We start from the raw sequence: 25,687 nt of genomic DNA on the forward strand, positions 1-25,687 counted from the left end.
AAAAACAAGAAAAAAACAAACCCAAACCAAACAAAAAGTAAAAACAGAGTAGAAAATAGTATTACAAGCGGGATAAGGTTAGACTGGAGAGTCCAGGGTGGTTACTCATGCAAAACTGAAGAAAAGAACAAAATCTTATCACGTAAAAGCAACTGTGTGGCAGAGGCACAACAGGTGTATCAACTACAGTAGCTGCCACTAAAACAAGGGGTCAGATTCTGTTCTCTGTCAGAAATTACTTCAGTGAAGTAATTTGTGTTACCTTGAATGCACATTGGCATCAAACAGCAGAATCAGCATTTGACATTTGAGGGGCTTTTGCAATCATAGTATCTTATATTACCTGTAATGGGAGGTACAAAAAAATGTCGCTACTACAGGACGGCAAAGGCCAAACTTTTAATAGCATAATTAAATCATAGGTCCTCTAATCCTACTTCAGCTATCGAAGCATTTCACTTGAAGACAAAATGGTCCATTCTCTGTTAAGATCCTGAGTCAGGATTTGGGATGTCAGGTTGCAAAACCAACTTTAATCATGGTAAAATTTCAGCAATCGAAATCTGATTGTTAAAAAACCTGTCACTTTATATAACCTTCAACCCCTTTCTTTTAACTTCCCCTTCAAAGAAAGTTACTGCAATAATCTTTTTTCTTTACCTCATTAAGATTTCGACTCAAGTCAACTCGCGTTAAGACAAAAATTAAGGTTTCGTACTTAAAAGGAAGGCTTAAACATTCCCCTGCTGAATATTCAACTACATTTCTTGAAAGATCTGTTCTGGTTTGTTTCTAAACCTTTTCTTTCCAAACATGTCTGGCATCCCAGATTATTTCACTAGTATAGTGTCTGTCTAAGCAGTCAGAGGTTTGCAAGCGCCTTTCAAAGAGTACAGTGCATTCTGGAATTATATTCTCTCAAAAATGCACAATAGCAGGCCTTTCCAACAGCTCCAACAGGCCCAAAGTCAGACTCTGAGGATGTACCTAATTTAACTATAACTACATGATTACATTCTTACTGTAAAAAGGAGAGCCCCATTGTAACCTCTTATAAATTTGGCCATAAAACTCTTAAGGCCGTTATTCTGAAGGAGTCTATTAAAATCAATTCCTTCTCTAACTACTTTGATTAAATATGTACGTGGTAAACTGATAAAGGATTTCTGTAACTGTTGGAGCTCAGATAACAAAGTAGAGAATGCTTGATCCTTCATCTAGGCTGGGCTAATACAGTAAAATGGGTTGCTTTAAAAGTAATGAAGCATGTAAGTAGTAGTGATAATAAATTATTTTAATCAGTGCATCTTAGAGCCAGCTACTCTTAAGAGAATAAGGAAAAGTAATGACAAGAAGGTATAATGTGCCCCTGAAGGAAGAAATAGGAAGCTTTTTCAATATGCTTTGCAGCTGCCAAGGTAGGTGCCTTGCAAGGAATAATGAAAGTTAGAAATTACTCCCTTCCTTGAGTCAGAGTAGACAGGTTATAAAGGGACACATTTATTCCATGTATGTGGAAGGAAGATAGTGACCTAACATATGCTGGAGTTGATGGAGATAGCACTTTATCAAGAAGATTGAAATTGTGCTGATAGAAATTAAATTTATATGGGATTTATTAAGTATGTGTTGAGGAGGGACAGGAGAGACAGAATTATTTTCTATTCAAGCAGATATATGTAGTTATTTAGTAAAAAAGTGTCAGGGAAACTGTTCAAGTCCTGCAGGCACTTACACTGCATACTACTGCTATCCAAACTACTTGTGGCTGATAGATCCAGCGAATTAGGCCTCTGTGCTCTTCTAGCCTGGGTCTGCCCAGGATTTCTCACTACATTCTGGATACTGACTGCAGCTGTGTCTTGCACTGGACACGGATTACTGTTGTTGTTATTGGCATTTGTTCGGCTGTTATCCAGTGGTCGCTCTCTCCTGTCTACGAGGCGGTCCAGAACACCTTCATCATGGCCAACTTGCTGCTCCCGCCTCAGCAAAGGTTCATGTTCATCAGGGCTTGAATTAATATTCAGCCGACTATCCTCTCCACTGAACTGGTTCTGAAGCATTTCCTGGGCCCTCTGCGCTACCGAACTGGTTGTCTGGCCAGATGGCACGGTGCCATTGGCGTATTGGGTTGTGCCAGCGTGAGAGTTTATGCTGTGGCTTCTCCCAGCCACTCCGTTCATGGTAACTGTCACAACATGAGGTTCTGCAGCATTGATAGTGTTCATCTTGGCAACACCTGTTTCCACTTGCTTCAAGTTTGATTTGTGCTTGCCACCAAATTTTAACCGTGGCTCCTTTGTTGAATTTTTGGTGTTTAGGGGGAGGCTAGTAGGCCTCTTCGGAAGGTTCTGTTGCTTGGGTAGAGGATAGACCTGAGCAGATGGGACATCTGGAATCAAACATGCTTGACCATTGCCAGCTTGTGTGAAGTCCTGTTGTCCTGTCACCTCTACTGCGAGTTTTATCAGCGGATAAAGCAAGCTGGAACTAGTGCTGCTGAGTGGATCTGGCCCACTAAACTGCTTAAGTGAATGTTCCATCAGATTCTCATCAGAGCTTTCTTTCAGGTTCTTATCCACTTCTTTTGGATCCAATTTATTTGTCTCTAAGTCCTCCTCTGTTAGCTGCAGACAAACAGGGGTGGGCCCGCCTGGCTGCATGACATTTGTAGTATGTAAGTTTGTTTCGTCCGAATAAGGCATTTCGGATATGGTGGTCATGCCAGTGCTAGGAGTGAGGCCAGCTGTATTGGTGGTGGTAGTATTGGTGGACAAACTGGTGACACTTGTCTCAGGACTAGGGATGCGAGCTTGCGCTTGTTGCCGCTCATAGTTAATGGAGTTTCTATTCTTTTCCCCTGAAGTCAATGGTGTAGTGGACATTGAATGTTCAGAAGAAATGTTCTTCACTATGCTGTCAGTGTGGTGGATTGAATCTTCAATGTAGGAAGAGGAAGAGTAATCTGGATATGGCCTTATCTTTGATACACGCCTATGATGCGACAGATTCCTTTAAGAAAAAACAAGTGATATTAAGATCATATATGTAAAAGTCACCTCATATTATAAAGCCTCTCATTTAAGAGCTGAATGTCTTTCTGTTTCTTTTCATGCATAAACTAAGGACAGATACAGTACAAACTGAGCTCTTTCGGTAAGTTCCTTAAAAAATCCTGGGTAGCAGAGAATTGGTTTTACTAGGACAGCTATTTTGTCGTGGATGCTATTTATACAACTAGGTTGGATAACAGTAATTTTCTTCTATTTGTCCAATATGCTGTTTGTACAGTTCACTGCTAAGATACTGCTCTAGTTGCAGAGAAGTGATGCTGAAGGAGGGCAACAAGAACTCAACACACAAGAGTTGGAGAAAGTGATGCTAGGAAAAAGTCACAAGGTCCTAAACCATGAAAAATCTATTATTTTAACAATTTAGGTATTTTATGATTTGAGCGCAGTTTTTTTCAAGACAATAAACACTGCCATATACAGCAACGTTACTCTTCTCTCAAATCCAGACCTCTAGCGTATACTATTAAGCACTGTATGTCAGTTCTGCAAATTCTCACTCTCTCTGGATCATATATAAGCGGAGAACATGCAGGACTTCTCTCCTTGCAGTCAGAATAATGATGACTTAAACGATGGTCCTGCGGTTCTTTAACTGAAAAGCTACAGGTTTGAGACTTGGTGATTTCCTGAACGCCTGTTCCCTGCAAACTCACAGTTTTTAGCAGAACACTTTAAACAGAAGTTTTATGTATCATTTAGCAAGAGTCCTTCAAGACAATTCATAGTCACTTCTTATCCTTGCAAGCCTGTTCAGACAGTTTGCCTAAGTTCAGTTTAAAAGGCCCCTCTATGGTTGATTACATAAAAGGTGCCTGAATTCTGGGGACACATAGATCCTAAGAACACAAGCAATCAGGATCATGTCATACAGTACTCCGATGCAGACCAGCTCACGTAACACACAAGCACTTCACGGGTACAGAAATGTTAAGCTAACAGCGTGCTCTTAGCTTCCTTCCTGGAGTGAGCTGAGCATTGCATGAGGCATTTGCTGCTGACTAAAACCAAATGTTTTCTCTTCTTACCGCTCATTTTGCATGGCAGTTGACATAGGGTTGACCGTTGGACTAACTGATTTATTTCTCTCCCAGATCATCATGAGTTCTGCCATCCTCTCCTCAGCACACTGCGCTGTCAGCCGAGCTTCAGCATCTTGATCCCAACAGTCTTCAATTGTTTCCTTAAGTGACCTCACAGCCTGCCAGGAGACAAACAAAAGCCCTTTATCTTAAATTATTTTCCCTTTATATTGTGATTCTAATTTACTGGTTTATGACATCATTCTGTATGCACAAAAATAATCACAAGCTGGTGAGAAGCAGAAAATATACCACTTCATTGAAAGCTACTTTACCCCAATACAGCAATATGCAGGACTAATGTTATCATACCTCACACTCCCCCCAACTGGGAAGACAGTTACTTAGGAAAAGCTCCATTCACCAATGCCCATACAACCTTCAGCCAGCCCTCTCTGATGTATGCATGCTCAGCTCACTCTCCCTGCCTTATGAAAGCTGCGTACTAAGGCTCGATGATAATCTGGAAATGCTGCCATTGTTATCCTCACAATTCAGCTAATGGTCCCTGCCTTGCTTTCCTGCACTGTATGCAAATAACACAGCTTTGCTCATTTCATCATGTTTTCTTCCTCTGTTCACTACTGTAACATCCAAATGCCTCATAAATATCAGTGAATTTGTCTGTGCTAAGGAGGAAATTATCGTTGCTCTTGTTTTACAGATGGAGAAACAGTCACACTTCCCTGGGATCACACTGTGGGGTGAGTGGTGCAGCCAGGATTAGAGCTCAAGACCTCCAAAACGTGCTGCCATATGGTCAGAGATCTGGAGAGGAGACAACTGAAACGATGAGCACTGAACACTTCTGCTTCCACTGCGTCTGGAGTACAAAAACCAGGCAGCCATTTACTGGCTCCTGCTGCCAATCGATGGCCCATGGATAGGACATGGTCTGCCAGAACATCTCACATCTACAGCCCAGCTTTAACCTCTCCAGCAGCAATTGATGTGCACAGTCCCAGCTGGGCGCTAAGGCACTCGGTGGGCCCTGCTGACTGCCTCTGTGCCAGAACTGCCTTGTTCACTTCTGGCAGTGGAAGCCAGGACTAGCTCTGCACACCAGGCAAGAGCTCCTCACCCACAGAGTGGGCTCCTGGCACCGCTCGCAGCTGGCAAGTCACTGCTGCTCAGTGCTGCAGCTACGGCTGCACAGGTGGGGGTCAGCGCCCACACAAGCAAACCTTTCATCTCCCTTCCCACAGTAGATGGAAGAGGGGCTAAGCAACTACACCCCTCTTAAGCTGAGGGATGTAAGTCTAAAAGCACCCTCAGGGACAATGACAGGATAGTATATTGGATCCATTTTCTCTCCCAGAATGAAAAGCCTTCATTTGGCTTCACTGGGACTTGATTTAGTCGTAATTTGGATGCATCTAAGCCAGCAGACACCCTAATCTCCTGGTTTGTCCCTCTCCCCTACAGGCTTCACCAGCAGTAAGTTTAACGAGTGTTTAATACTGTCTCTCTTCCAGCAGATCCTTTCCTTTTGATGTTTTAAGGATCATGAAAGCACGCAGTGATGACTGTATAGATGGTTAACAAAACTGAATTTCTAGGGCTTCACATTTACCACAGTAACGTGTTTTCTATTAATTTCAGGTTCAAAGAGATCTATACTAAAATGCACTATTTAGAACTTCTAGCACTCACAAAAAAAAAAATAAAAGGGACAGGAAATCTGCATTACTCTGTTATTCTTTTAATATCCTTCAGTCCTGACCTTTGAAGTCCAGCTTGGGCTCTGCTTTGGCTTTGGCAAATGAAACAAGAATGCTGCTCACATCTCAACTCAGTTTATAGCCCTTGAATTATTTTATGCACATCATCTGCACACATTGTTGATTTATACTGTGAAAAACAATACTGCTAATCAAGGTCTGTATCACAACACATATGTTCAAGAAGCAGACTAAGATTGCATAGGTAAGCATAGATTTAAGACAGTCAAAATATGTGGAATCCTAATTATGTGATCTAAAAAATACAACATTGCTTTTTATTTGTAGTTCTCAAATGAGCACAACAAATACATTTCTCTGATAGATGAATTTGCATGAGAGTGTTATAACCCAATATGTCAGCATAGCTTTAAATAACGGACAAAATTCTTTTATTCTATGCATTAGATACAGGAAGTTAGGACTTGGCTCCAGGATGAGGTTATCTGGAGCTTCTTTTTCTACAATATCTCCCTTAGAGTGTCCATTCAGATGTTATCCTGGACTGGAATAGGGTGGACTAGGTTGGTTGATATCCATGAGAGAACTACAGATTGTTTATTTATTCTTCTCTTCAAGAAATGGTGTAGCTCCAGCCTTAGAGCGGGACTTATTATCATCATCATTATTATTATTTTGAATTTTTGTAAAGAAATTAGTGACAAGACAATGGGTTAGGTAGTTTAAATATGGGGATCATTACTGGCTCAGTATCTAATAATGCTGTTGTCTATGAGCTTGCTACAATGTAATTAACATTTGAAATGGTACTCTGCAAAACAAAACAAACCTTCTTGAACCGTTTGAGTTATAACTGTCTTCTAAAACAGCTGTCAAGCTTGGTTCTCCCAACCCTGCATCTGTGAACATGGCTATAGTTAAATCAGTTGCTGCTTCATTTCCTATACAGTTTGGGCGTGGATTTCTTTTCTCTTCCCCGCCCGCCCCAAAGACTGGCTGGCCAAAACTGTCTAATAAAAGAACCTCCCTGTGAAGCTTTCAACTCAGTTACAACATGTTTTACAACGGTGTTAATACTGGAGGCTAGGCTCCTCTCTGAAAATGGTTTCATACATATTTACAAGTACCAGCATAGATAAGGCCTTAGGCTCCCCATTATCTGCACAGTAGCTACATACTTATCAACTAGCAGAGCCTCTGAAGATTGAAGGGCATAATTTCAGTAAGGGAATAAGAAGAAGTCTCTTTTTAAGTATGAGTCAAATATATCATTTTCATACTCGCAATCAAGCTATTTTAGTTTAAACAATTTACCATGTATCATGTGGAACCCCGTAACTGTTTGCATTTTACTTAGTAATAAAAGACAAACCACTCCCCCTAAGCTAAGGGGATTTGCATTACCTCACCCCTTTGCTGCAGATGAAGCAAGCACACAGACTCTTACCAGAGTTCAGCTCACTTGCCATAACTTGTTGGCCTGCAGCAGCAAGGAAAACTTTAAGCCATAGCTATACTAATTCAAAACAACAAACAACATTACTATGTTTATAGTCTTGAAAATAAAAATTGCAGATCAAACGAAGTCATATAAAATTTCTAATGTAGTTATAATGAAATGATTGCTAGAAGCTGTAGCCTCTGCAAATTCTGAGGACTATACAATTTCAGAAAAAGTTTATTACAATGTTTATAGATTTTAGGTTTGGAAGAGTACATTTAAATTTCTGCCAACTATTTTAGGGTGTTATTAACTTCTAAGATGTCAAAAGGCAGAAAATGCCTTTATATTTCTCATCCAGCATACAGAGAACATATGGGCACTCCATGCACAATACTACAGACAATGCTTAACAATATAACGAGTTGCGTTCTGTGTATCACACTTCAGCATCTGATAATAATCATAGTATTTTTCCTTAAAAGAAATCTAGCTTTCATGTCAATGGCTTTTTAAAAACTGAATTCAATATTTAAGAAGTCCAGACAGAAGCAGTTCCCAATCCTTAAATACTAACAAAAATTTTAAAAAATAACATATTCAAAAATTGCATTAAGAAGTGAGTGCACCCTATAGCTGATTAAATGATTGTTTCTTTGAAAATATTCTATCTCACCAGGCTGTTCTCCTTCCACGCTTCTGGGAATTTTGGTCTTTGCTTCTCTCTAGACACCAAGACTTGCATATCTTCAAAAGTGGGATGGTTTCCGACTTCTGTCTGGAAAGCCATCTGGTACTCTGGCACAGATTCCCCTGTTAGCAAAAGAAAGAAAGAAAAAAAGCACAAATTAAGAAGCAGAGCAAGGGCCTTCAGATGATAAAAGGTAGTATCAAAGTTGCTGTCTATCGAGATGTTCTCCCCTTTCCCCCAAAGTCTAACTTCATAAAAAAAGCTGAATTAACTGAAAATTAATTGTGTTGTTTGGCAACCTCTCAAAGGATAGCATCTTCAAACTTTGCCGGCTGAGTGGCACATTCAGAATGTCTGAGGATGACATCTAATTTCTGTGAAACATTGCTGGCTGAATATATTTACGTACTTCATTTGGGAGGAAACCCAGCAAGATTACAAGTCTCTGCACATGAAGCACAGCTGTTTGAGTACGGAGAGAATGCTGCCCATCTGATTAACTCTATATGCTATATCTTGCAAAGATGGTGGTTGTAACACAATCTCACATGTTAAATTTTAAAAGTCTACTTCCTCTTGTTTTATGTTACAGGTATGAAGGATTTCCCCAAATTTTCAATGTCACTAGCATAAATAAAAGTACGACTGACTAAAGGCTACGTTAAATCACAGCACTTTCCCATCCATTCTTTCATGAGGAAAGTCTGAAAGACACTTCAGGCACTTTTATCAGTTTTAAGAATTGAAAGTACTGCCTTTGCCATCAGTCCAACTCTCAATGTTTGTTAACTTTAGATAATAATAATATTCAAATTGCACTTACTATGAGGCCTGCAAACTGCTTAACCAGGTAATTTCAAGTCAGCATGAACCATGCTTCACACTGTAACACACTATACTGACAACAATAATCTTGAACACTAGATGGCACCGACTTAATGGCAAAAACAATTAAGAAAATTATTTCCCTTCTTCACTTTAAAAAGCTATAGCTAGGGAGTAGCTTTGGTTGTTGGTACCGCTATCTACTATTACGTTTTTTCCAGCTTTTTAGTTACCTGGGAAGAGGTCTGTACATCTCATAAATATCTCCCAGTAGATAAGGCCTAGCGCATACATATCCACTTGTTTCAAGGCAGATTCACAGTCCCTCAAGTTCACTGCTCCTTCAAGCACTTCTGGGGCCATATAGCGGATTGTACCAACCTGGAAAAACATAAAATCAAAGCTTCAAATCAGGAAGAAATTTTCAAATTAAATTTATTATGGAGACTTTTTTTTTTTTAATACTCTACTGTGATATTTTCTACAGTTAAGGAGAATTCAATTCTCCTCTAATCAATGTCCTCAGCTTCTACACTCTTATCAGGAGCCTAGTCACAAAGAAACCCTTCCCCTACTCTGTCACTTCTTCGTATGTACCAAAACAAAATAATTTTGTTATTATTATAAGAACTCAATGTTCTCATATGTAACACGATATAGCAGAAATGCTTCTTTTTCCTGAAACTACTCTGTTAAACACCAAGGTATAGTGGATATATATCACAGTATATATTTATCATAGTGGAAGAGGATGTTGCTGAACAAGGAACTTGTTCTCTTTATTCCTGGATTGTCAGCAAGGCTCGCCCCTACATCTTCCATGGTCAAAGGTTATTAATAGCCTTGGAAGATATCTATTAATTTCCACTAAAAAATATGTTAGATCCGAGCAATCACTCATCAGTACTTGTAGGACAGTATTTTGTCACAGGACTATTCCATATCCCTGCATTTTAAACAGTGGTTTCCCTGTTTGTTTGATCAGTAAGGGGAGATCTTAAAAGAGGACCTGTGCAGTAGGTATTATTAATGTAGCACTTGCTTTCTAAGGGAAGGTGATTAGCACTGCGAAATACATTCCTTGAATGAAATGTAAGAGTTTTCTGTAAAAAGCACAAAGATGATAAATATACCGAACCATTAAGGACTTTCGCTCTGTTTAAAATAGTCTCACTGTATTTCAGTAGCCTATATTCAGGTGTCAGTGTATTTATGCTTACAGAAAAAGAAAATAACAACAAAAACCCCACTCTATGAATCACAGCATCATAAAAAAGAAAGCTTAAGAAATCAGTTTCTTCTTTCTGCCCAGAATTCATTCTAACCCACTCCTAGCAGATGTTTTCCCAATCTGTTGCTTAAATTCATAAAATTATGCAAATTCTATATAGCCTTCCCCAGCAGTCCATTCCCGACCTTTGCTGCCTTATAAAAGGTTTCTTCATAACTAACCTAAATTTTCCTTCCTACAACATAATCCCATTACCTCCTGTCCTTTCTCTTTGTAGCAACTGTTTACATATTTGAAGACCTGTCTCTGTCTTTACTTCTCTAAACAATCCTCTTGCTTTCATCTTTTCCCCTAAGGTTCTCTTTCAAGCATCCCCTGTTATGTTGTCCCTGTTCTTTCTCAGTTGGTCCATGTCTTTCTACATTCACTTACTCTCCAGATGTATCCATTTAAAGTCCAGAAAATTGCAGATGACACACAGAGAAATAGTTATAGAATATAGAGTGTGGTGTGTCATAATTTTGGAAAAACTAACATCAAAACCACCAAAGAATGTTTGGTCTTCAGTTAATACTTGCAGTACAAGACTGAAGGGACCTGTACCACAACATCACAAACAACATGGCAACCAAACCTACCCTGCATCTTCTCGTACCTCACACAGAAAAATTCAGTCTCCAGGGCTGCCAATCTATCACCTTTCAAAATGCTAGGTTTGTTTTTAACTGTTTAGAGATTAAACCCAGTTTCTTCCTATGAAGGTTTCAGCCACTTCTCACCCATATTGCAGCAATTTCCCCTTTGAGGAATTGTACCACCTTAACATTCACTGTGTAACAACAGAAACAACTATTTCTCAGTGTTACTTCCATACTAATTTGTCTTCCTTTACACTGGTTTATCTTCATTTGTACTTACCTCACTAATGGCTGCATTATCTTCCTCACCTGGGCGCACCAGTCTGTTTCCAGTTAACTTCATGGAGAGTCCAAAATCGCTAATTACACATGTTCCATCATTCTTTACCAGTACATTGCGGCTGTTCAAGTCACGATGGGATATTGCAGGTTTGTAATGGTCTATTTGGACATACGGAAGTACTTGTTACTATTTGAGCAGTTCTACTGTTTGGCAAAATGAGAGAACCTCATTATGTCTGCTCAGCTATTAGAAAATCAACTTATCTTTCAGAAAGCTAACATTTTTGCTTCTTTATAACGAGCTCCACAGCGTGCTATCTATAGAAAAGTGACTGGCATTCAGAGTTTCACTGTATCTATACAATATATTAGGCTACTGCTATATAGTTTTAGTGTTTGCTAATAAGATTCTTTCCAAGGGATATTTCAGCATGATTTTAGCAGGGGAGACAGGTGTACTTAGGCACAGACCTGGTGCCACAGCCCTGACAGCCATTCCAAATGCTCTCTCTTATATCCACACTCGTGTCAAATACAGCACCAACTATTTATGTTATGATTGGAATTGGCACCTATTCCGAAGATATGTAGACAATATTATTCCAGAAAGTCTGAACATATTCAGCCTGCAAGGGATCTGATCTTTTTGAAAGCATAATCCCAGTTTATATGCAATTTATTTTGCTAGTAAAGCAGCCAGCACTATAGAACCGGTTTGACTGTGGAATTTATTCTAATCCATGAGTTCCTTCCTAGCATTCACAGATCAGCCTATGGCTGTCTGTTCTTTCTGATGAAAGGTTTACACATTTTCTAGCTGCTAATGGACACACCTGTCTGTACACTGTGAAATGATGAAGTTAAGATGATAGCTACAGTTTCAATGGCACATAGGAATACTGATTTAGGTATTTTCAGCCTTGCACTTTTAACAGCATCTTCAGTTGTCATTCTTTGCTAGATTTGATGCCTAACATTTGAGATATATAGTTCAGAATTTTAATCCAAACATTAGCACCTTAATGTAGAATTAATGATACCATCCTTTTATTTACTGCCAAAAAGCTAACGCTTCAGTGCCAGGCCATATTCTGCAGCCTGATACATCACAGATCTCAGAATACCTGCTTTATAAACATGATACTTCAGCTGCTGAAATGCTGGCTGAAGCACACAAGCAGAGATATAAAGATATAAATCAGTATGTTGTCACATCCAGTGCTCTCATAAAACACTAGAAGTCCAGCAGTATTGTTTGTATACAGCGAAGACTAGGCCCACACCCTTAGACAAAAATCAAGAGACACAATAAATAAAACTACAGTGGAGTTGGAAGATTTAATTATTTCACTTTGTGTATACAGCTCACACACAAACTAAAAATTGCTTTGGTGATTTGTGTCTGAACTGCAAAAACAAAGAGAACACCCCGTCTGTTTGCACTCTGCTAGACAGACAACCAGTGCTTCAGGTCTTCAGTAATCTGTTGCCATGATACAGCAGCTCTGCACAACTCTGCCTCCTCCTCTCGCCTTTCTCTGGGGCTCTGCTGGCTCTTACTCCATGTTTTCATACAAGCACCACAGACGCAGCCCACAACATGGGATTGTTCGGAAGGAAAAAACGTATCAGAAGTTCTGAGTAATCTCTATTTGCATTTGTCATTTGCTACTCACCGTACTGTCACAGAGAAAAAAGTAAGGCAGGAATCTACTACCTGTTAATGAGAGTATCTTGAACAACATCCTGGCATCCCTTTCTGGCCTTACCTCCTCGAGGTAGCTCTGTGTGCAGGTACGCCAAGCCCCTAGTTATAGAGTGTGCCAAACGACAAGAGCTCACCCAGTCACTTGTGTGGAGACTCAAATATTTGCACAAAGAACCCTAAAAAAAATAAATAAATACTGGATTAAAACCATCGTCCAGTTGAACAACTCAAAATCCTTAGGAGAGTCAGCTGCAGTCGTTGCTCCTGAAAGGTGTACTCCTGCAACTGCTTCTGTGTTTACCCGGATGTTCCAAAACACAAGATTGGACCAAAGTTTCATTAATTTCTAGTGCTGCCATTTGGTTTATCTAAAGAAGCAGAACAGAAAATTTATCACAAAGTAACAGGGATTACCTTCAGGAATAATTATATTCATTATAAAACAAAAGCAAAGCATGCACTTGATTTATTCTTCTGAAAAAGTCTTGTTGAACAACAGAAGAAGACAGGTGCCTGGGTTCCTAAATAGTGGTCTTTAAACCATTAGCATGTCCAGAAGAATACTCAACATCTCTCACTGGCATCTCCCCTGCTATAATCTATTTATGTATCAAAACAAAAATCCCCAAAGGCAATACAGAATAGGAGTGAATCCACACGCACTGAAGAAACGGGCGTCATGTTCCCCTTTTACTGAAAAATAAGTTAAAAGTGAAAAATGGGGGATTTTTTAGTAATTTGTGGTGGAATCTCCAAGAAAACCAGAAGGAGGTGTGTCAATTATGATACTAAGATATTCTAGAAACTGAGACTGCCATCTGAAACAAGAGCCAGATCCTGCACACTATGACACCTTTGAGTGGTTTTTATGCACATAGTCCTCAAAAACAAGATACTCATTTTCAACAAACTAAAACCCCATGCATGAAGAACAAGTTGTCCAGTTGTCTTTGCATACGTATTACAATATACACTATAAAACTACCCTGGTTTTGCCTATTTAAATCTATAATCTTAAAGATGTACCAATGTGTAACATCTTATCACAGCTGCAACTAAAAACGCTTTATTGCAAAATTAGTTATGCAACATTTGGTTCAAAAAACTCTGGTATGTGCCATTTGAGTCCATTTAGAGTCAACATTCACATATATAACACACACATAGTTCAGATGGAGGCACACAGACACCAGAACTTAAAAGTGACCGAAGCATTAGACTTTTTTTTTAATCCAGTGCTAAAATTAAAACCAAGTTCTTGACACTCAACAGAATTACAAGACTTACAGCTTTTCAGACTTTGCCTGCGCAGACCGAGGAGCCCGTAAACAGACAACCTCTTTGATGACGACACAGACCAAATATCACTCATACAGGTTTACGTGAGCATTTTTTGTTCCATTGTTTAAAATGCTGTTATACTAACTTCAGATAGATTTTGGTAATAAAGAAAAAGCTGAGAATCCACCTAGAAATAATTTAAAGAATTTTACATTTTTTTTCTTATTGTTTAAGGCTTTTCAAGAAATACAAGCACTCTTTATTAGCCTCCAACTGCCAACAACTTGGGTGCAGTAATGGGTTTTCTTGGCTTAGTGGGTTAAGATTCCAGCCCATTCTAATGGAGGCCACAGGACTCTTGTCATGGTGTGACTGGAAAACAATGCCTGTATAAAGATCTCAAACCAACTTCAACATCTCTCTGCTCCAGAGCTTGCTAGCCGCCAGATATATTCTAAGATAGCTGTGGGCTGTGATTTTATGCTTTTAATGAAGTTCAATATAAATGACAATCAGGAAAAGTTTTAGTCAAGATTTAGAGAGATATATATTTGTAATTAAGATTATTCTCGCCAGAGTCATGAGTTACATGTTAAATTGAGGACATCTGTTCTGATTATAACTTTTGATAAAATTGATGCTTTTGTTTTAACAATCATAAGATTCTGTATGTGTTTTACAACAATTTTTCTATTGTTCTAAAAAGACATGAATGTCTGACTACAGGGGGGACAATTCTGTGGCTATTACATATTTCCTGCTATGTCATCCCTTGCAACTTACTGCTTATTCAGCTGCCACACCTCAGAGTACCATCAGAACAGCATGTTGCTTGATAAATACATGTATCTTTCCTTTTATTACTTGCTCACCTACTTTCTTTGGTCTGAAGACATGTTTGGATAAGAACACAATTTGGGTCAAAACTACCTCTCTTGCAACACCAAGAACAATTTCCTGTGTGAAAATGTTCTGGTTTGTGTGTTCCTATTTCCAAGGAGGAAAGTATTTTGAGGGATAATGTTTTGGATGGGGAATATTTCACCTGCGTATCTTGTATGGGTTACTCCTTATTGAAATAAAATTTATGGCTCCAGTTTGAACAATGCAATTCCCTTTTAGTAGGGCTTCCTTCTCTGCTGCTAACTCCACACGCAGCAGAACATCTGCTCACTGAATCAACCATCACACTGTGCCTTAATTACATCTGCTGTTCACTTTCTCCAATGACTTCTAAACCACCGATGGATTGATTTTAGACTAATCTTGTTGTTCTTATATACCATATTGAGAAAGAATGTGGTAATATGACGTCATAAGTCTCATCTGTGCATTTAATCAGATTGTTAACAGACAGATCCTGTTTATAAAAACAACAAGATGCAATTTTCAATCAAATTACATTTCAACTGAAAATCCTTTCATTCAAGAAAACAGGAAAGCCAGATTACCTGTTAAGACAGTTATGCTATGCCCACCCAGGAACAGAACGCTTGCTTGATTTCACTTAACTCAATTAGTTAAAAATAAGCCTACTCTTTCAGAGCCTAAACCACGCTAAGACAGACCATCACTATATACACACAGAGCCTAAACATATACATATACACAGAGCCTAAACCACTCTAAGACAGACCATCACTACTGCTATTTATTACTGCTCTGTTTCTTTTTGCTACTTGAATAAGCAGCTTTTGTCCTACTGTCCCCATAACAAATCACGCTTCAGCCATCACCTTTACACACTGGGGGAAATACAATGAGTTCAATTACTTGAGACCAAAAAGCTCATTAAAAAATTATTTAACTGAACAATTAAAGTTGTTTCCCGTACACAAGCAAGAAACCTCCAAGATAAATTGTGAAATGCAATTTTTGGCATTTTCATATATATAATCCCCATATACATTCTATTTTATTATTTTTCATGAAAGCAATTCACATTTATGCTATGTATTTTTAAAACACATTTCTTTCTATGTATGTGTACACATACACACAGAGCATTAGGAACTCAAATCAATTAATTTGAGGAATGTAAGCAGTCAGTTAACTAAAGAGATTTGAAGACATGGTTCTGGAAAGTCAGGCTGCCTTCTTAAGACTTGTCCTACATCATCAACATATCTTACACCAAAATAAATAAGGTATGCCACAGAAAGCTTAAAGAAGATAACAGGATAAAAAGCCAACATGATTTACAGTACCACAAACCAGATTGACAACAATATTGGATCTATTATGTTTCATTGTTAAAAACCCCACCATTTACAGATACTGAGGTCATAACTAACATAACAGATATAGAAGGTCTTAATACTAGAAAGTTTTAAATTTATTAAATTATATTAAAGTAAAAAAACTCTTCAAATTCTGCCATTGGATGTTGCCCAGTTGACTAAAAAATCCAGTACCATAACCAAGAGCAAATACTACAGCTAAGAATTTGTAACACTACATTTGGTAGCACTAACTGGGAAATCTTAAAAGGGTATTACAGTTAACCACACTAAGGTTCATTAAAATTGTAATTTATATGGATTATTTTTACATTACTGTGCAAGAAGAAGCAATGAAAAACACTGGAAAACAATAAAGCGCATCCTTTTTATGTGGCTATTCTTAGGAATCTAAACCAATTCAATTGATTTCTTTGAAGCACTTACATTGGGGTAATATTCCATCACTAATAAATATTCCATACGGCCATCTGCAGTGAATCTTTCATCCCCCACAATGAAGCGTGCGATGTTGTCATGTTCCATCAGTGGAATTCTGTAAATGTTTCTCTCATTGACAAAATTCTGACGATTAGCAAAAGAAAATACTTTCACAGCAACTGGACGCTCATCTAGGGAGCCTTTATACACTGCTCCATATCGTCCCCGACCAATCAGCTGCAAAAAAAATGTAAATAATTAGTTCACTAAATAATACATGAAGACAAAATCCAAGTTTTCACTCTACAAAGATTGTACACCGTTTTTTATACTGACTTACACTATAAAAAATATTGAGTATAGTGAATATTTTGTACAGAAAACTAGAATTAGAATGCTATCATAAAAGCTATTTTGGAACTGGAAACCTCAGCATAGGCCAAGTTAGATATTACTAAATCGATCTGAATACCCAGTAAATAAATCATAAATATTCTCTTCAGCAGTTTTATATACAGAATCAATAAAATCCATGTGTTTTGTGCTGCTAATTCTCTTATTAAAATCTTGCCTACTAAACATTTATAGCTTTTATGCGATCAATTTTAATGAACTCCAGAGATCACAGACATTAAGCAAAACATTTCGGGTTTAGGGTAGCTTTGAAAGCTGTATCTTTTAGGTCAGTAAGAACAATATATGCATTTGTAGTGCAAAACAGATACCAAAAGAGGTAAATAGATTTTAGCAGAAAGGAATAATTAATTCCTTACTACCTGTTTATCTTTATTCTAGCTCTCACTGTTAGTCAGTCTTCACTGAATGGCCTTTCCCATCTCCATGGCAACTGAAGAAAGATGCGACCTCTGCTCTAAACCAAAACACAGGACCACCTTCAGAGAGAGTCCTAGTTTCTAAAGCTCAAAAAAGTCTAACTGTGTAAGAATTTAAGTACCTATTTAGCTCAAATAATTTTCAGGAAGACCTAGACATGAAACTGTAAGGATTTCATGGACCGGTATCTTTTTACTTTTTAAATACTTAGAAATTAAGGAGGAGTGGAAAGCAGAAGGGATTACAAAAGTGATGTTTCTAAAGATGATAAAATTGTCTAACAGTAAAGTTTTCAACAATAAAATATCCTTTAACAGACAAACTTTCCATTTCTCAGTTCTTCCATGACAGTGGACTGCAGAGTGTCAGAGAGTCACTTCAAGGTACAAACCCGGAATGTGTTCTACCCACAGACATGTGAAAAGGGAGGCATAGGTTAAGACAATCTGTTCTGCAACGCCCTGTGATTGGGGGTGACAAATCAGCACGTCAGGATTTAAAAAAGAGGACAGAAGACCCCAGAGCAGATCTCTCCACCGCCACAGTCACTGCTTTTTCCAAGACTGCATATCAATATAAGTAATTTCATCTGGGGCTTTGCACACTTCTACAATACACATCCTTGCTCTGCCTCAAGTACTTCCTTGTTGGCAGAAGGCACCCAGGCTGCTTTGCTGATTAGTCTGCTGTCACCACCAGCCCAGACCACACTGCACGTCTGCAGGCTGCTTCACTAGGTGTGATTTCTGATGGGCAAAAAGAAGAGAAGCATCATTCTCTGACTCTCTCTCAGTCATTCTACTGATTTATTCCTGGCTAAAAGCTTTAAAAATTCCACAGGTTCCATCAAGCACACCAATTGAAAGCATAACATTTTCCAGTTTTTTGATGATACATCTAATACCAAGCAGAGTAGAAAGTTCTGGTTGGTCTCTAGTTGCCATGGAGATAGAGGGTACCCCACTGTGAAGAATGACTATATGTAAACGCACCACTACTGAAATATACTGCCCCATCTGCAGTAAATTCTATATTCCAATAGTGTTACTAAAGCATTTCAAATTACTACAGTAGGATGCTGTACTTAAAGCGATCAGTGTCAAGCAACACGATGAACCTTTTGATGAAATACAGCATATTCCAATTTCCCCCATTACCTCCCAGTGTTTAGTATTTTCTTCTCGAGGTAGAACATGTTCTGGTTAATATCAACAATATTACTAACAAAACCAGGCAACATGTAACAGGTGTAACCTTTTTTTTTAAAAATTTTCATTTCTTCTTTAAACTGTGATTTAGAAGAAAACATTACAGGAGCACTGATACATTTATTTCTGTAACTATACCTGGGAGGTGATATGACCACAAGTGTTACATTAAATAAAAATGAAGATTAAGAAACCAAGTCAAACATTTACCTCCAACAACTTTAGATTATCCAGATCCAATGAGGGCTCTGATGCTGCTGCCTCCATCATGTTCATACTGTGCAAACCTTGTTTACGGTCTCCTGTGGAAGGGGGTGGGGAGCGAATCAGACAGTTTCCTTTTTTTTTGCCATGGTACAAGTCAAAACTATACAACTTACCTGGGATATGACAGAAATACATATTGTAGACAATGACATAACAAGTAAAAAGGAATCCTGTAAAATCTTCTCAGAGTCAGTAAAATCATCAGTGAAGGTGCTGACAGCTACAAACTTAAGACTATGTGCTACACAACTATTTTGATAATAGAATGTCACTGGCAATAATGATAAAGCATGTTCACAACCTCACTTAACCTGTGTTGAACAGAGGATTTGCTGAAGAAAAATGGGCCCCAAAATGCCAGCTTGGAGAAATCACAGATCTCTCTACACTGTTATGAAAGGGATATCACCATAAAGTGTCAGAGAGGAGAAAGGGGAGCATTATGTACAAATGTGTAATAGCGACTCGGGAGAACAGAAGACATGAGTATAACTTTGAGAAATAATCAAAAGAACAATTTATAAAAAAAAAAAAAAAAAAAAAAAAGAAAAAAAGAGGACCAAAGGACCTACCTGCAAGCATCCTGTATCCAAAGAACAGAGCAGCAATCAAAACAGCCAGTACAGACACAGATGCAAGGGCAATAACGATAGTCTCATCTCGATGAAAAGAATGAGAAGAATCTGAAATAAAACAAGATGAAGACTCTTTAATTGTGAATTTTAAAGAACCAGCACTATAAAAAATGTAATTGTTATTACAACGAGGAAAAAAATTGTACCCTGGATTGTAAGACACTGCACTGAACTCTTTTCCTCTTAAACTCTAGGGATGGCAAAAGAGCTGATCAGCTGGAACACAGCTGAGCGCACGTTCATCGGCAGCTTTTCCTAGTCCTCCCTTGCCGCCGTAGAGAGAGGCACCAACAGTGGAAAGTGAATCTCCTTTCTGGCTGGCAAAGTTCAGCCTAGCCATGCAGGCCAAGTTGATACCGTCCTGCTCTGCTATCTGTGCCTTAATTCAATTTCCTGGTATGAATCAGGTTTGTAACTTTTACAAGTTTGGTTTTTTACTGGTTTTCCCACAATGGAAAAATCTCAAAGAAGTTTGCTAATAATGCTCCAAGTGTGATGAATGCTGAATGTTCTGTATTCAAGTATCTACAACATACATTAGCTACAAATCCATTTGTGCAAATATTTCAAAATACTTTGGGGGTTTGATTTGTTTTGTGTCAGCACTCAGATAATTTTTAGCATACATTCACAAAAAAACAGAGATATCTCCAACCTGCAACAGAGTATCAGGAAACCTGAAACAACAGTAAAACACTAAACAAAATTAAATAACTAGTTTTGTTGAGCTTTTTTAAAAATAGCATTTTATTTTGTCAAAATGTAAGTATTTGGCCTTTACTATTCTCTTTTGGGGGGAGAGGGGAGAAGAAGTTTTCATGAAAAAATCTGTCAGTGTCTTGAATGGTTAGTTTAATACTTCTCCACGTCAGACCCCACTCTTGCTTCTTGCAGGCATATAAAAATTCAGCCACTTTAATATAAAAATTTATTACTGCAGATATTCCTCTGATGTCGGAATCACTGGAATGTGGCACTACAAGACCTCATTTACTTTGGCTTCAAAACCAAGTTTGGGATCTATGTTTAAACTTGTCTTATATATTGCTAAAAGTACTCTTTAAAAGACTGTAATGAGACCTAACTATGCTAAAACCACAAAATATAAAATGCACACAAGGCTTAATCATTGGGTAAATTTTTAGGTGAGACTGAAATACAATTCATCCCAGTCTACACTAGCTGAATCAACTGACAAATTCACTTTGCTTGAACTGTATTTAAAAGAAATTAAACATGATTCACTTATTCCAATTCCCAGTGTGGACAGACACAAGAGAACCAGATAAGAAGAGAAAGCAGATTTAAAAGACAACTTCCATTTTTACATAACCATAAAGGTGAGAGGAAATAAGAAAAAGTTGGTAAAACAAAATGCTAGAGAAAGTTTCAGCTGTGATGGAAGTATGTGAAAAAACACTCACCAAAAATAACATGCAGGTCATATCTGATAAACCCTTTAAATAAGAGGGAGCTTGTGGTAATCACGACACAATCAAATTTAAATTTGTTCCATCAAAAAAGAAATATCATCACTACTGGTTTTGGTAAAATAAATTTCACTAAGAAAATATGCTATTGCCACAGAGCACTGTACTGTGGAATAAAAGCTGTGACTTCCATTGTGAGGAGATTAAAAGATACGTTACAATTCTCATATAAATTATGAATTCAAAACATATACATACATTCATTTAAAAACACAGTATCATAAAGGAAACTGTTACATCATGCAAAGCTATATGAAATATTATACAAGTGTAAGAAGCTGAATAAGAAGCTGAATAATTGCTGGCAGGGAAATCGTGATTTTGACTTCCGTATTTTGTGAATGGAATTTACTTTTTACTGGCTTATCTTTTAAAATATACATGTGGTGGGTTTTGTATCAGTTCAAGATAGTGCCTAGCGTGTGCTAAGAAAATGTAGGTTTTGAGGAGCTGAGATTTTTGCTATCATCTCTGCTGTAGTTTCTTTGACCACACAACTAGGGTGCAGCCATTTACAACCTTCCCACTGCTAAATATACAGTAATCATGAGGGCCCTCTTCTACCCTGGAACAGGATTTTGCTGTTCCTCCACTCCTAGCATGGCCCAGGGCAAGGGCATCCTGAGTAAGGGTTATTTAGTAGCTCTGGCTGCGTTGGCATGCTCGCTCTCTCTCCCATTAGAAGCCTGTGAATGGTGGCATTATGCAGGCTGGAGAGCTACTAGAAAATCTCCAAATAACAAGGTCTTGTGCCGACCAGCAGTAGGAAAACATGCAGAGAAAAAGGATCGTTGCTTTCTCCTTCCTTGATGGACTATCTCCTCTGGGGGCTTTCTCTCTTTAGTGGGTAGCTGTGCAGCCCCAAGTAACCTCAAAGAACTTACCTGTTCTTCAGCAGGAAAGGATTTTTTTTTAATTTTTTTTTAAGCACCGTTGTTTCTTAACGAATCTTAGATTGGCTTTTCTTGAACCAATTTTTAATTCTTATAAACGTTTGAAAATAACGTTGTCAACATTCCAACAGCTAAGCCTGTCCTACAGTGTGAGTTATTACTGCCAAGTTGCTGAGCAATATTTATTTGAGAACTTAAGAATAAACACAGATTTCTTAATAAGGGTAACTGAACATGTCAATGGAGTGGTATCGTGCAGCTCAAAACAATATGAGTGGGTAAAATGCTACATTTGACAGCCAGTCATTTCCCAGCAAGGACAATTTCACAATCTTTTACCTGTAAATCTACATAAAAACACAAAACAAACACAATGACAAAAAATGCAGATAGCCCCCAAAGCCCCATAAAAGGTATTATTTCTATCTGCCCTTGATGTTGTCAGATTATCAATCTTTCTTAAATACAACAAAAAGGATGTCACTTATCAACCCAGTTTTAAAACCTTCCAAAGCTTGACAAGACTCTTACTAATTCTTTTTTTTTTTTTATAATCCATCTCTTTCTTTGGATATATTTCATCTTTAGCCTTTTACACCAGGTGCTGACTTGCCTTTAAATGCCTAGATGAGAAACACTAGCAAAACCAACACCAGATAGCAGCACTCAAGGCATTTGTAGAGGTTCACATTTCCTCTTTTATCTTAAGTAAAATAATACATATTTCATATATACATATACATATGCACACAAGCCATATTTCTCTGGGTATTATCTGGAGATGCATTTTAACTAACTAACTAAAAGGCACATCAGTGTGGGTCAATAAAAGTAATTGCTGACATTTAAGCACGGCACTTTTAAAATAAGAATGCAAAATACACACACATACAAATTTCTTTTCATGTTTTCTTCCATGAACTTAGCAGTCCTGTCTGAAACAACCATGACTTCCTTAAGATTAGGAAATTCAATATGAAGGTTTATTTGATATTACACTTATCAGTAGCTCCAGATGCATCACACAGCACAAACAAAATTTTCTGCAGTAAGACTCTGTTGGTCTGAAACCGTTAATGACACCATCCCAAAATCACTGGGCTCTGCTTTTAAAGTTTATTTACAATTACAAGACACCTGCCTTACAGCTTCAGTATTTTTTCATCATGTCATAGCACAAACTGACTTTAAACATGCATATCTACTATTCAATAATTTCATTTGAGGTTTTGGAATCGTTAGCAATATTTGGGTATTTCTTTAGTGACAAATATAAACTGAACAAAAAACAAACTGTCCTACACTGGCTTCAAATTTCAGACTGGGAACACTGATAGCTCAATATTATTCCCAAATCAATGGATAGTATAAAACAAGCAATAGTATATGCTGAGCAGAATTAGTGGCAGAACATAAAAAAATCCAATGATTAAGGAGTTGACTGCAGAGCCAAATTCTACCTACACTTGTACACAGAAAGTACCGGCAAAGCCTCTTCATGTTTATGTTACTGTATCTGAAAGCAGAGGTTAACGTGGTTGCTTGTTTCACTGCTATTTACATGTGAGGGTTTTATTTCCAACTTCCACTTAGGCTCCCTGATCTAAAACAAAATTTGCTGAAACAAAATATTAAAACCAACAGAAAGTTTTGTAAGGCCCAAAAACCTTAAGAGCCATCTTCTTATCCCACTTGGATGGGAAAGGGAGAGCACTGCTCACAGGGCTACCAACTCTTCAAGTAGCAGTGTGAAGATGCCATTTAGAAAGCACCCAGCATGTACACGCTTCTTTCTTGGAACATTTCTGCCAGTAATTCTGATACTAGCCAACATGTTTCTGAAGTCCACCAATCCCATTATAGTATAAGTTGTTTCAAGTAATCTTTTTTTTTTTTTTTTTTTTTTTTACTCTTAAAGTAAAAAAGAAACAAAGTGCAACTCATTAAAACAGAGACAACCTCCTTCTGGCTGGGGAGCAGCTGGTAACCAACAGGCCACCATTCCCAGAAACGTCCTGACCTCAACATCAATAAAGAGCTTGTTTTTGGGTTCCAAAACCCTGAGTACAACAGCTCCTGTGTACAGAGAAAATTTTGTCAAAGGTACAGACAAATAATTGAGAAAGTATTTCAGAGTAAACTGTGAAGGGGAACGCTTCTAGTACTCAGAAGTGAGTCATCCAGCTGAACCCAGCCCTGCGCTTTGGAAACTCCCTGCAGTGAATTCTACCACATGAGGGATTTCTCTCTTTTCTCTCAGGCATCACTGCCATAATAGTTTCCAAACACTTATACAACATCTTCAGTAAATTAATTTTTTAAAATTAAGCTTCCATATTGCCACACATGGAGGATGTCACTGCTGCCTTCCTAACCTTCCCCAGGAATGACACAGAATGAAGAATGCTGACAGTGCTAATGGCATCAGGAGGAGTGATATTTTTCCTTCAAATTAACTTTTCCACTATAAACATAAGCTTGTAATATTAATTAATGCAAAAGTATTCCAGTCTGTGCCTATGCTTGAAAAAACTTCTTCTTTTATTTCTCTGTAATTTAACTTTGAAAAATTAAAGCCTCTGTTGTATGTTTCCTGTTTCTGTACTTTAAAATTAGCATTTATCCTATTACCAAAGAACCTTTTGAGAAATCAGAGAAAACTGAGGCAAAACCAGGTAACAACAGCCAATGACAAAAGTGTCTGTAAACAGGTAGGACTCTGCCCTGGGAGCCAGAAAGAAGATGTAAGATTCCTGTATCTTCCATCAGCAAAACCAGTGAAACCTGCAGACAGCTATCCCTTTAGTTCCTCCCACTCTGTGGCCGCCTCAGATCGAGCATCACCTAAGCCACTGCTACCAAGGTTATTTTATCAGTTCAAGTACCAAAGTCTGCGCTGTGAAGGTTAAATATTCCAGCCTGGTTGATGAACTGTGAAGAACCCATGCAAAATTTTCACATTTCCTACTTCACCATTCAGCATATCATTGCCCCTGATACTAATACTAAAGCTACACGGTATGAAGTGAACGGATGGTTGAAAAACTAGGAATCCCATGGGGGAAAATTTGATTGTATAATTAAAGGCTGTATCACAACACAAACACATGGAAGGAGATGACCTTAAAACTGTGCAAGTAATGACATTGTTTCCTTCTAATCTTTAAATGTCTGAATATGAAACTTTTGGCTTTGAAATGTTTCAATGTTATACATGTATAAGGGGGTTATCATGTAATAAAGGATATTTGCACATAAATTTCCACCAGATCTCTATATTGCTATTAAAGCTTTTCATTCCATTTTTAGAAGTCTGTCTACTCTTCATGTAAATGATTCACAGCTGTGTATCTGTCACACAGTAGTAAATAATTCTAGAAAAATATATGTGTGTATTTAAATTCAGATAAGCATTGTATAAAAACATTTTCAAGAAACATACAATTATTCTATATAATGAAAATTGGTTTAAAATAATTACCTATGGTCCCACAGGATTTCTGATATTAGTATATCAGAAGCCAAGTGGTGTTACAGCTGATAGGCATTAAAATATTAATATTTATTTAAATTGCTGTATCACCAAGTAAGTAGCCATGTTAGTCTCCAACAAATAACGAAAACAGCATCCTTTAACCTTCACAGGACAACAGTAACATCTGATTCTTCAAAACAACTACAGCTGTATGGACTCTGATCAAAGTCAGTAAAATTACACAGGGACTCAAAGATCTGCCCATACAGATCACTTTAAAAAGAAGCGGA

The 25,687-nt window shown here is 37.9% G+C and overlaps 1 protein-coding gene and 1 long non-coding RNA gene across 3 annotated transcripts in view; one reads left to right on the plus strand and one right to left on the minus strand.

The window, feature by feature from the left end:
- LOC122152440 overlaps positions 1–8,034 on the plus strand; it is a 27,585-nt gene extending 19,551 nt beyond the window's left edge. Inside the window, exons 2-3 of the long non-coding RNA XR_006164556.1 lie at positions 4,821–5,593; positions 7,959–8,034. This is a non-coding gene — a long non-coding RNA (uncharacterized LOC122152440). The remainder of the gene's footprint in view (positions 1–4,820; positions 5,594–7,958) is intronic.
- BMPR2 (bone morphogenetic protein receptor type 2) overlaps positions 1–25,687 on the minus strand; it is a 113,938-nt gene that overhangs the window by 7,386 nt on the left and 80,865 nt on the right. The window contains exons 4-13 of one of the 2 annotated variants that reach the window (XM_033010787.2): positions 19,477–19,587; positions 18,848–18,939; positions 16,602–16,832; positions 12,716–12,830; positions 10,945–11,105; positions 9,029–9,176; positions 7,956–8,092; positions 4,103–4,275; positions 1,736–3,015; positions 17–343 (exon numbers count right to left, since the gene is read on the minus strand). In XM_033010787.2, the coding sequence (XP_032866678.1) occupies positions 294–343; positions 1,736–3,015; positions 4,103–4,275; positions 7,956–8,092; positions 9,029–9,176; positions 10,945–11,105; positions 12,716–12,830; positions 16,602–16,832; positions 18,848–18,939; positions 19,477–19,587 (2,498 nt within the window). In that variant the 3' untranslated portion in view covers positions 17–293. Of the gene's footprint in view, positions 1–16; positions 344–1,735; positions 3,016–4,102; positions 4,276–7,955; positions 8,093–9,028; positions 9,177–10,944; positions 11,106–12,715; positions 12,831–16,601; positions 16,833–18,847; positions 18,940–19,476; positions 19,588–25,687 lie in introns of those variants that run through there. The other variant, XM_033010786.2, reaches the window with a different exon arrangement.

This window comes from Tyto alba, unplaced genomic scaffold (genome assembly GCF_018691265.1).
Source record: "Tyto alba isolate M040663 unplaced genomic scaffold, T.alba_DEE_v4.0 Super-Scaffold_7, whole genome shotgun sequence".
Lineage (NCBI taxonomy): Eukaryota > Metazoa > Chordata > Aves > Strigiformes > Tytonidae > Tyto > Tyto alba.